Raw genomic sequence first — 13167 nt, forward strand, 5'->3', positions numbered from 1 at the left:
TGAATTGCAATAAACTCTCTGATACTTATAATTCCGTAATAAGATACGGCGCGACGCGACGTAGCAGCTGATTAGATGTGTCATATCACCAAATGTTAAAATCGACGTAATCGCTTCCTCGTCATCGCATTCCGACCTACAAATTACGTTTTTTACGACCCTCCTCTATGACGAGTTACCTCGCCTCATGAATAAAATTATTCTTTTATCGTTGTCTTGGTTTTCTTTCGCAAAATCAGAAGTATGGAAAAATGGTTTATTTTAATCGAATATACGAGCCGCTACGTCGAATCCGCGAAACAAGAAGCGGGGACAATTGATGAGATTGTACACCATAAGCATCGATCGAATGCTTTGGTATTTTAAAATTTCAAAAATTTCAAAAAGTCCAGTTTTAATTACTTTGAAAAACTCGTACGTACATAGAGAGTCTAATGTCAGTGTAAATAATCTGACCGCTAACGACACCTACGTGCTCAGGAGTTACGATAAGTTGTTGTAAAAGGAAACTAAGTTAAATTAAACCACAAGTATCGAAATCTATCGTCCGATTATGAGAGTTAATAACCGTGAGAATAGAATCTCTTTTATTATTCTACAGTTTGTTTTAAAAGTTAATGTGTCACATAAATCGAGGGCTTCCTAATCTCGACTAATCTTTCGTCAAATTTATCTGCATGACGTGTTCATATCGCGGATTTGTGGATTTCTACGTCTGTAGACATTTCAATTTTCTGCGAAAAATCAACGACACCTGTCATCGATCGTGTAGAAGTATTTGCGAGTGCATCGGAAGGAAGAAGGTAGATGCGGTTCCGTCAGCGATCTTCCGGAAATCTCAGTGCACGTTACGCAGCCGTAAATGCCGGTGTTTATATTGTGATTCAAATGAGGACACTAGTGACAAACACCGGGTGCTGATGTTAGATCATAAATCTTACCATGAATTAACCTATTTTTATTGATAAGACTGATATTACGTACATATACGTATATGAATAATTTATTTATTAACATTCTTGCGTCGATACGTTTCTTGAATAGAATTTTCATATTAGAGTCGGTGTAATTCTATTTTTGATCGATTAATAAAATTTTCATTATATTACTGTCCATTATAATTATTCTCTTGTGCTGGTACATTTAATAATCAAACTCTTAATATCAGTATCACACCAATATCATGACGTTCGTTTCATTATTAATCTTATTCGTAAATCATTGATAAATCTGCTATGCTATTTATATCGTTATATAAATTCCCTTGGGACAGTGTTTCTCGTTTCTCTTGATATCATCTGAAGCGCAATTTATATGTAAAATTTAATTCCATTATTATATCTAATTTTCTTGCACTGTCAGCAACTTCGTTATTAATCTCGTTATCGGTGTTATTGGCAAATCATTGGCAAAATATTTTCTGTTCTTCACATTATTATTATCTGTGCCTGTAAAAACGATTCTCTCGTTGATACGTCTTAAATAAAATCTTAATACAACTGTCGAATAGTCGATTCATGTTTTTCTCAAAATACATACGATACGAACGATCTGCTAAATTTTACGAAGAAGCTTCCTAATTTCAATCGAACAAAGACGCAAAGAAACAGGATCTCTCGTGTGAATGAAAATTAAATATAAATTCGAAGCATCGGCTGCAGTGATTTTTTCAAGCGGAGCTTGCACCATATATTACCAAGATTCGCGGCAGAATAATACGTATGTACGAAAGCAGACGGTGCAGAAAATTGACGTCAAAGCGGTCAATAATTTCGCAACGGAACCCGAACCGCTAGTCTGAGATGATATGCATAAAAACTAGTGAATGAAGTCCCTACTTAACGTACGCATACTATACGTCGACGCTAATCCTACGTAATTCATCAAACATATGCCATATATGGCGATACTATTATTAGCAGGTCGGTCGGATTTGTCTGACTAAAATTGGATCTTCTCACATCAGATTAGACTAACGCCATACGGTATTCCGGGTATGATTGCGTACATCAGCATCCAGGGCAAACAAACAATACTGCGTACAGTAGGAACATTTGCGTACGAACATTTCAAGTTGTCGTACATTATCAGAGATTTCGAACAAGTTATATAAATTAGGAGAGATTACATATTTCTAAGCTCGTTTTTTTACGATTCAAATTAATACGATAATTACTGTACAGCTAGCGATACGAATGACTTTGTACTTTCAGCTTATCAAGCACTTATTGAATCAAATGTAATCTCGGAATGTAGATTGTTTGTTTTGTATGTCATCAATGATTAATAAGATTGTAAGTTAATTTGAAAATTCTTTTGATCTGTGCGATGATTTTCCTTTTTTATAATAATTTTATCATTATTATAGATAGGAATTATGAATTCTGTTATTTCTTTTTTTTTGACATTTTATTGTGCTTGTACGTCTCATCCCATGCAATATGACCAATTTTTATTAAAAAATAATTGATTTATTAAAAAAAAGCGATAACATAAACGTTTGATATATGATTAGGCTGAATATGTTTATTTAATTTCATATAGAAAATATCGATACTTTGATACTAACAATTGTTACATTGGAAAAATTGTTCTAAAAATAAACCATTACATGGGAACGTTTATGTGTGTATGGAAATAGTAATGAATATCGGTAACAACTTTTCCATCCTTCGTGCACTCCTGATACTGAACCTGTTATTCAGGGTACTTTTCTAGTCGATAAAGGACTCTGAAGGGCTTAAAGAAAAATGATAACAAAAGATTTCATTGGAAAACCTGACAGGTACCAAATATAAGAATCTACTATATTTTACATCGCCAAAAATTAAATAGGTAAATTAATAATATAAAAAATAATATTAAAAATAATTTATTACACTAATTTAATTAATTCTCATGAATCATTTGTACTATTACTAATAATATAATATTAATTACGATAATTATAAATACGAGATTGTAACTTGCTCCAAATAAAATTAATTAATCAAATATTTATTATAGAAAATTGAAAATAGGAAAAATTGTAATGTGTGTAGCTATATTATATAAATTTTTTGTATTTTATTAAACATGCTTTGTAACAACAGTTACATAGTAAATCACAGGGAATTACAAAATATCGAGGAATTATTTAACAGCTTATATTTAATCGATACATTATTCAACCGTTTCATAAATCGAATAATAGAAACGAAAATACTTTTGAAATCTATGAATAAAGGATTAATTAACTTTTCCATAGCAACTTACTATACAAAGTTAAATTTTATCTCTTTAAATGTCGTGCTGATCAAGGAAATTTGTTCTCATTAAGAAATTTATTGCTTTATTGTTTCCCCATGAAATTTTTATTTTATTTCCGTTTAATTACATACTTCTGTATGGGTAACCTGCACAGCTTCACCAATTCGTTATTATCTCGCAACACACCAATACTAAGCTGCCTGGACAGTATCGATAACGATCGTCAGCTGATTAAAGGCGAATGCGCGAACGGTTCATAAAACCCTGATACAATTTATTAAAGTCTGGTGTTGCATATAAATAGGAAATTTGCAATTAAGCTGAAATGTTGTTTAAGGATACCATTGGACGGAGTCGGGAGAATAAAAATCGAATGACTGTTCAATACAAAAACATCGGATTTATTCGAGACGATTACATAAGTATAGAAATGACAATAAATAATATATGCGATGGTAACGTGATATAATAAATAAATTGTAACGTTATGTACGCCTACGTGTACGTCAGAATAAATACACCTACTACGTATACTTGATAAAATGCAAGTGAAATCCTTAATGTTTAAATGTGCGTGTATAAAATGTTCAAGTATCACGTCGTATGAGAAATTTTAATATTAAGTACAAAAATATCTAACGTTAAAATACATATATAATACCTAAGTACCGGTTCGATACAAAACATTGATTGTCTATAATGTAAATATATTTTCGTTTTAACGCAGATAAACCCATTGTTCTCGCGCCATTCGCTATACGAACAATTCTTATAAATCCAAATTATAACATTGGTCCCTCGTTATTCGTGTCATCTTTAAGGAAACAATGAATTATTTCGTCTGGCCCAAAACAGAATGGAAATTAAGGGAACGAAAATTGCATCGTTAAAAGTATTCCGCTCTATAAGTATCGCTAAATTCTTCCATTCGAAAGCAAATAAGAAGCAAAGTATCGGGTAAGATAAAGTTTGTCATGTTCGCGACAAGACGAGATTCTACGGACTGGAAAGAAAAAAATAAAATAAAAATAAAAAGAAGTAATGGTATTACATCTAAATACGTATTGTACGCGTAAACGCACGTTACTTAAAAATATAGTATAATGCGCCTATGTATAAAACGTAGGAACTCTGTACGTCCGCGTACGCTCAAGATATCACAGCTAAACGACATTAAGCTTTCGTCTGCTTACGTTAAAGCTACAATAAATAAGTTTTACACGAACTGTTCTGTTCGATATTAAATCGATTACTGTCACGACCTGTTAATTTCACACACGCGTTTCGAAATCTCGATACTATCGAGTCACGTCTCGATGTTAAACACGTGCTGTAGAACTTCGTTTATCTGGACTCATTGAAGGACAAATAATTCAATGGCAATGATATACACGCGCATCTTTAACGTTAGAAACAAATTAAAAATAGAGAAATCGGTAAGTAATATAAAATTGTCGGATCACACGTTGACTTTCGTATTGTTCGTTCGCAGAACATGGAAAATTACTTATTACGTTTTTCTCTCTTGCAATTTTCATGCGTAAAGTAATACGATATATAAACGAATATTGTGTAAAAATTATTTGTTAATTTCGTATCATTATACGTAATGACAATCAGATCCACAATGAACGTGTTAATACAGTGTACTAATTAAAATTTCGTCCGAATAAATAACAAGGTTTAGATATAGCTTGGTAAATTCGAATAAAAAGTAAAAGTCAAATAAACGGAGTTCTACTATATTCGTAATCAGCCACGATTGGTCAAATATCAAATTATTATGTTAGAATATGCGCGCATTGCGTGCAATGCGAAGAGTTACAACAAATTCTGCAAATAATTTTCATAGCGAACAAGCTAACTATTGAAACGATAATTTGGATTTTTCTAATTTATAATCAACTCTCGTCGCATTTTCCACGCATCTATTACATTTTGATCATGCTAATTTTCTACTATTTTGTCTTTCCGTACACGCAATATGGTCAGTAATTTCAGGCGCGTTCATTCGCAGCGACGATCCTTTTTTAATTCGATCATCTCTTAGAAATCGAACTTTTTCTTTTATCAATGTTATTCGCTATTCTAGTTATTTAAGTATGTTATTTATCATAATACTGTTCTGAAGTACACTTCGTAATACTGGTCTCTAGTATACAACTTGATTTTCAATAACAATTTCATAGTACTGTCAAATGCACCAGTTATCGAAAACAAAATGGCGATTTTCTTTTTTTTTTGTAATATGATTGTTATTCTCGTCTAATTCTATCGCGAAACTCTTAACGCTACACCATCGGAACAAACTGGCAAGATCGTAAAATAGTAAGCATCTATTGAATGATCGTAACGATAAAATAAATAAGATATAGAATATATGAATGAAAATTCGAAGAAGGTGAAAATACTGGGCGTCCCGTAACTGAGGGTACTATTCGCAAGTATCAAAGTAATTTTATATGGGAAGATAAGCCGAGAACGTAGAATACAATTGTTTCGTACGAGTTCATACGGTTTCGAGTTCTTTTTATTCTTTCATAAAGTAGCATTTACTTCATATTTTATTTAATGAAAATTTAGTAGGGAAAGTAAAACTGTATACTCAAGAAACTGAAGATTATGTTCGACAATTTCCAAAGTAATAAAATTATCCATTGTTTTTTATCCTACCCGATAAAATAAATGCAAACACAGACAAATATTAGAGATCAATATTCTGAAAATCAAAATCTCGTATGGAAAATTGTTCCCGTATGCACGTATCTTATATCTACTTATATCTTTACGTAGAATCGTCTCGTTGTCAATCGTACCACCAATTACGATACACCCCATACATCTTCGTGGAAGATTGACAGGGAAATCAATTTTTACGCGATCATAAATACTAAGTGCTTAAAACACTAATCTTACCAGGTCCGATCAAATGACCGATTTCAAAATTTAATTAAATATTATACACTCATCGTTATTTCTTTTATTCATCTAACCTTACGTAAATTCTTGTATTAACAAAAATTGAGAATTTGATTAATCGGATAATATAGGAATTTGCATAAAGTTAGATGAACAAAAGAAATAACAATGAACGTACAATTTTAAATTAAATTTTAAAACCGGTCATTTGATCGGACCTGGTGAGGTTAGCGTCAAATAAAAAAAATATTAAAAAAGAGAACTAAAGGAACTAAGGAATATTTACGCGTTTTCTATACACAATTATCTTAAATGCCATTTAAATTAATACTTGTGTGAAAATATAAAAAAAAAACAAAGAAAAAATGTAACGCGATGAATATGTGTTCCAGTCACAATAATAGAGAGAGTTCTTTGCCACAAGGTGAAAGAAGTTACCTGTTAAACGTCCCTTTAAAATAATCGATAGAGTAGATCTCGTAAAAACGAAGAGAAACCTTGTGAGATGAATTTCATCACATTCCCGCGAGCTTCTTTTGTTTGTTTCTCATCAGTTTGTTCCTCGGAATACCCTTTTTTGGTCCCTGAGGCAAGGAACTATTTTGGCCAGCGCCCTTTGGATGCTTCCTAACTGGCCTTTTTTGCTTCTTAATTTTCGATATCCCTTTACCCTTTGGCCTAGATCCTTTTTTTATGTTCTTAGCTCCTGGATTCTGCCTATTAGGATCACAAGTGCCTGGACCACGTTCGGTCGCGTTACGGAAGGCCGCCGTCCAGGCGTCTAGAAACGTCTGATATAATCTGATCACGCCCCAATCTTGTATTAACATCGATGTTGAGTCGCCTTCCTCCGCCCAATACGAACTTTCCGTCACAATCTTCGCCGTATGCGCTTCGGGAACTTGCAACCCTAAGTTTAAGATCGCAGTTTCCACTTCGCATGATACCTGGAATGAAAAATTGACGTGTTTATTGATGTGATATATATTAAAGATAATGAAACGAAGGACCGCAGTATACAACAAATTTAGCCATAATAATATCGAATCGTTTGGAAAGTTCGTAGCAAAAATTAAGGAGAGTGCATTGTGTTATTAAAATTTTTTAATTTCGTTCGATGGCTTCATGACATCGTTTTTGAGAAACATTCCGTTATTTTGCCTAATAAGTTTCTTCGAGTGCTTAGAATATGAAATTTCTAGTAATCGAAACAGTTTTAGAAACGTAAAGACAAAATACCCATACGTTACATCAGGTAAATAGAATCGAACATTTTTATTAAGATACAATATATTTTATCTGTTTTTTTTTTTTTTATCGATACCGGTCCGACGTTATCTTGTTGAAAAAATGAGGCCTTTGTAATTAATCGATACCGGATGTTTCTTTTTAATTTAATATCTAACCGTAAGTTGAAATTTCCATTTTGTAATTATATCTTGTTCACTTCCATCAAATATAAAGCAATAACCGAACACGTTACGAACTTATCGAACGATCCATTCGGTCTGTAGTAAGAATTTTATAGCAAGAAGCAAGATGAATGCTTTATTTTAAACATCAATCTTCGAAATATCTTATTTTTAAACATTACATCTGCAGAATTTAAATTTTAAATTTTAAGAATTTAAATATTATCTACAGAAACAAATGAATCGTTCATCGTATTTTATAGTATTTACATCGTAGTATGATATAAATTTTCCGTACCCTGAGGATCTCATTGTACATTTGATTAATGATCTCGTTTCTGGTGTCCATCATTTTGGATCCATCGTTAATATTAGATTTCAGGTGGAAAGCTCTGAGATGATCGAACGTGATGGCGAACCTTTGTAGCGAATCGTAAAGGTGTGGAAGCGCACGCTCAGCTTTCTTTCCCTTTTCGAGACACAAAACCGTCTTGCTATACCACTCGTATTCCTTCTCCGGCAGCCATGGCATGTTGTACTGCTCCTTCAGCTCTTTGTACACCTGCGAATGAAAGTTGAGATATTGTTTTGTCTAAATATTTTTCATGTACATATATTCGACGCTACAATTTGTGCGCTCGATTTCTTTGAAACTACACAAGTGCACACCGCGTCATTCTTCGTGGAACTAAGAGAGTGCAGAATTCTTCCCAAGCAGTTTGCTGAACTTTTATATCGTACCGTACGAATAATTTTGCCAGTTTACCGTGTTGCGAAAACAATTTTTGTTTAGTTTCGAACTTTTTATAAGTACGTCATATTTTTTCGTCCGTAGATAACCAATACAACGTATAGAAATAGAAATGAATGTAATAATTAAATATATTACAAGTACCATCAAGATGTAGAAAAGAAACTCTGTGCTTGTTATTTCATGCTCTCTCTTCTCGTCTAAACGGAAGTCATCTTTATTTGGAGAAATTGGTATACCTTTAATCATGGAATTAGTCTTTACTGACTCTGACTCTAAGTTTTTAAAGTATTTTAAATATCACGTGCTCAAGATATGAATATAAAGATTTTCTATAGTTCAAGTACTTTCTCCGGTCGATATAAGTTCAACGCTATTTGTGTGTTAATTCCAAATAGAACGATTTGACAAATAGACTATAACGCTATTAATCGCGACAGAAGGCTCGCTTCGGGCGATATTGTTCCTTGAAAAATGCAATTACGCTCGTGCGTGGCACATCGTAACAAATGTAAATTACAAGCAGAACAGAAAGTAGGACTTTAGCACTAGCACAACTCGTGCGCACGTGCGAGTCTCTCTGAAAGAGCCGCCCACTCTCCTTTACCCCGACGCGACGCGGTTCAGCGATTAATTACGAATCGCGGTCAGGTCGAACGTCATGCTTTACCTTCGAGTACACCTTATGCACATCCTTCCGACGTGTTTTGTAATGATCATGGGCAACTCGAAGCTGCGTCCGCACCCTCTTCAACGTTCTATGAACGCTGTGCCTTTGTGGCATTTTTTTGAATTGCATCGCCACTGGATTACCGCAAGGTTGTAACCACCGGTCCATATTATTCGCGTTGGATACGGCGGTGCGGGGGTCGTAAATGGGTGCACCTGAAACCGTATTCAGGCCCGAACTCAGGAAGAATGCAAGGGTCGTCAAGGTAATCGTCTGTGACACCGGATCTGTAACAGAAGCAAAATTGCGAATGTCAGGAAATTATATCATATTGCATAGTGATTTCGTTGACATTGTTCTATATCAAATTCTGTAACGATATCTTGATAATTCCTATTGTTCTACCTTTCTACATTATACATTAACCGCGATGCTTTGAAAGTTATGCATGTACTCTTGTACCTATGTTTTTTTTTTCATTTTTATTGTATACAGTTACTAGCGTTGCTGTTTACTATTTTTCCAGCCCCAAACATTTTCTATAGCAGCTATCAGTTGTTAGAAAAATGTATGAAATAAGTATGAAATAAGTTATGTATATACTCTTGTACCTTCTTTTTTTTTTCATTTTTAATGTATACATCTATCATTGCTGTCTACTATTTTACCAGCCCCAAACATTTTCTATAGCAGCTAACACTTGTTAGAAAAATTTATATATGAAGAAAGATATCTATGTACTCTTGTACCTATGTTTTTTTTTCATTTTTATTGTATACAGTTACTAGCGTTGCTGTTTACTATTTTTCCAGCCCCAAACATTTTCTATAGCAGCTATCAGTTGTTAGAAAAATGTATGAAATAAGTATGAAATAAGTTATGTATATACTCTTGTACCTTCTTTTTTTTTCATTTTTAATGTATACATCTATCATTGCTGTCTACTATTTTACCAGCCCCAAACATTTTCTATAGCAGCTAACACTTGTTAGAAAAATTTATATATGAAGAAAGATATCTATGTACTCTTGTACCTATGTTTTTTTTCATTTTTACTGTATACTGTCACTATCGTTGCTGTCTACTATTTTACCAGCCCCAAACATTTTCTATAGCAGCTATCAGTTGTTAGAAAAATTCTAATCAATCGAAAGCGTTTACTTTCGTAAGCAAAGAGAACTTTATTTATAAAGGTTTAATCAAACGTTTCAACACTATGGGACACATGGAACATATTAATCGTTATAACACGAGTTAACTGTATCTTAATTGAACGCATAGTTTCCTTCATGTCGAGATAACCAGAATATACCGTAACAATTTACAGTTTAAAGTTAAATTGTACTTAGGTCTAATTGTGCTGATTATTTTGCCGTTCTGTTTACCTGATATGAAGAAACAAACGAAGAATGAGAAAATGAGTTGAGGATGCAATGAAATAATTGATATGTAAACTGGATGACTTAATTTCAATCAGAATTCAAGTAACGCGTCGCTGTCATTCACCAGCAACAGCACGATGCATTAATAAAATCGCGTATTGTTTCGATTTTGAAATACGTCACGTCGGTACGTGTAATGAAGGTGGCATTGCATCAATGTCGTGCGTACACGTTTCGCCGTTTATTTCGTCTTTAAATAAAAATGACTCGAAACTCGAGTCTACGACAGATTACTTTTGTAATCGGAAACTTATTAGGGAAATAATAATTTCCATAAAACGAATTTATTCTCCCCAATCGATAATAATCCAACCGAGTTTTCATTTAGACTGTACGTTCAGCTTAAATGATACGAGTTTTCACCGATTCCTTACGGTCGTTTATACCGTGAAGAAACGAAACATAAAAATTTAATTTCTCGATTTTCCGAAAGAAATTTCCCAAGAACTTAGTTCCTGACACGATGGATACTCTTCGGAAAAAAATAAAGAAAGCAAGTAATTCCAGATTTCGGCGGTGCCGAATTTCAAGACCTCGTAAGATTCCGAATTCCAGTTTCTCGGATTTAAAGATCGAAGCCGGAGCTCTGGTGAAAATGATTACGCGGATTTTCTTCCAGCCGATCGTAAATATGAAAAAGGACGTCGATGTTTGAAGAAGTCTGTCACCGCGAGGCTGTGGAATCAACAAAGAGAGTAGAGATCGCGATTGAAGAAAGGTCGTATGCCGTTTCACGCCCGAGGGTGTGATAGAGAGATTGCAAAGAGAGAAAGAGAGGAAAAGGGAGAATCGAGGCTCTTCCGACTTTCACAGTCGGCGTACCTACATGGATACGTAGGTACCTACCATTGCACCTACGCGCCAATTTAACAGCGACCAATCGTCGCCCCCGCAGTAGGAAATGGGTTGCAAATCGGAGAATCAGGATTTATTGCGCAATTAAACGTCCCAGCTTACGACTTCCTTCGCGATTCCATACCTTGCGAACTCACCCCGAAGGCGTGCGGATCTTTCGAACTTTTTACGAGGCCAGACCCCCGCCGGTTAATAAATTTCGCGCGAGCTTCATTATCGTTGAATTTCGTGTAAACGTAAAGGGGAGTGTCGATTAAAACTGATTTATCTGTTATATCGCGGAACGCAAACACCATTGGACCCGAAATTTGGATAATCGATGAGATGTGCTTTAACGAACTTTGCATGCGCGTAAAAATTGAAAAATGTAAGGACGTGAATGCTGAGAAAAATATCGAAGGTCGGATTTCAAGATTTTACCCAACAAAGTTTTAGAGGCAAAATTTATAAACCTGAATATTTCATTCATTTTATAAAAGATTATCGTGTGATCAAACTTATCAAGTGGTTGCACGAACAGAAAGCAATCGTAACTTATTCGGAAACGCGATAAAATATCTTATTATCTTCGGTATATGTTCGGCGCTCGTACAAAGTGACGTTATAATCGATTTTAAATAAACATAAATATCATGCTTACACAATAGATCGTAAATATAACAAAATTATATCTCGGAGATTCTTCCGATAGTTTCGCTTCAAATTTCATATTGCACGAAAGTTCCAATCGTCAAATTGCATTTTGTCTAAATTACCTTTTATAGATAACACGTTATACGCTGTCGCAATTTTGCGATTTTTACGTTCTATGAAAATGTTCACAGAACACGTGTAACCCGAAGATTATCCATAGTATCCATCTCAATCGATTTGTTTCACACCGTATTATTCGATGAAAGGTTAAACAAGTCCGATGTATCAAATTCAGCCACGTGATGGATCGCATTTTCGAAATGAGACCCTGTCTCGGATTTTTCGCCGTACAACTTATATACGACAAACGAATTTAGAATCGACGCGTTATTGAACGCGCCGACAAAGAGCCGGAGGACCACCACGGGGATAATTAACGCGCGTTAATTGCCCGTGCGTGCGTGTACATCGAAGCGCAGCTCCGACGCGTGTGTTCAGACGCGAGCTGTCACGGCGATTCGATACGATCGTTCGTGCAATTCGCACGTCAGTCACGCGTGAACGAACACACGTCTTAGCGCATTGGTCAGCGAGAGCACACGTGTACCGTTCGATGATGCGCATCTCGCACCCCGAGACCCGCTTTCGTACTCCTCGATCAGAATAAGTGATTAATTGAAACCGCCTCTTGCTTTGCTTTTCCATCATAAATCAAGAGCTTTAGCGTAACTGGTTCTACAGATTCACGACGTATTTCTCGTTATCAGTTAAATATACGTCGTTAAGGGTGGCAAGGCGTTGCTTGTTAGAGGGAAAAATCAATCCCGGAACGAATGCCAGATGATATCGCGTTAAAGCCGATATTTCACTTACAACTGCCTAGTGTCGACGCACGCGTCGCGAATCAGAAATCAACTATACGATCCACTCAATTTTCAATAGCGTCAATTTGATCGTAACAACAAGCGATATACCTTACGCTTGCAATGCACATCGAGATCTTTGTTGATAATATATCAATCGTCGAAAGCATTGAACATTATTCTATGGTCGATCTTCCGAGTAAAATCGAACCGACATTCAAACGTTAACCGTAAAGTTCTAACGAACGTGACCTCTGCGCGTATTTGAATATAGACTTAGCTTGACAATAAGTCACGATTCGATTAGCCCGTTGCGGCGAAACCGGAGGGAGCCAGTCGCACGTGTGTATCTTATCGTAAACTCACGCCTCCT

The 13167-nt window shown here is 35.0% G+C and overlaps 1 protein-coding gene and 1 long non-coding RNA gene across 5 annotated transcripts in view; one reads left to right on the plus strand and one right to left on the minus strand.

The window, feature by feature from the left end:
• The window catches only part of LOC126919703 (uncharacterized), a 105241-nt gene that overhangs the window by 40798 nt on the left and 51276 nt on the right, over positions 1-13167 (plus strand). The gene's annotated exons all lie outside the window — the stretch shown is intronic.
• LOC126919701 (uncharacterized) overlaps positions 3624-13167 on the minus strand; it is a 33648-nt gene continuing 24104 nt past the window's right edge. For all 3 annotated transcript variants that reach the window (XM_050729204.1, XM_050729203.1, XM_050729205.1), the window contains exons 2-4: positions 9002-9288; positions 7879-8142; positions 3624-7115 (exon numbers count right to left, since the gene is read on the minus strand). In XM_050729204.1, coding sequence (XP_050585161.1) covers positions 6684-7115; positions 7879-8142; positions 9002-9288 — 983 coding nt within the window. In that variant the 3' untranslated portion in view covers positions 3624-6683. The remainder of the gene's footprint in view (positions 7116-7878; positions 8143-9001; positions 9289-13167) is intronic.

Source organism: Bombus affinis, chromosome 8 (genome assembly GCF_024516045.1).
Source record: "Bombus affinis isolate iyBomAffi1 chromosome 8, iyBomAffi1.2, whole genome shotgun sequence".
Classification (NCBI taxonomy): Eukaryota; Metazoa; Arthropoda; class Insecta; order Hymenoptera; family Apidae; genus Bombus; species Bombus affinis.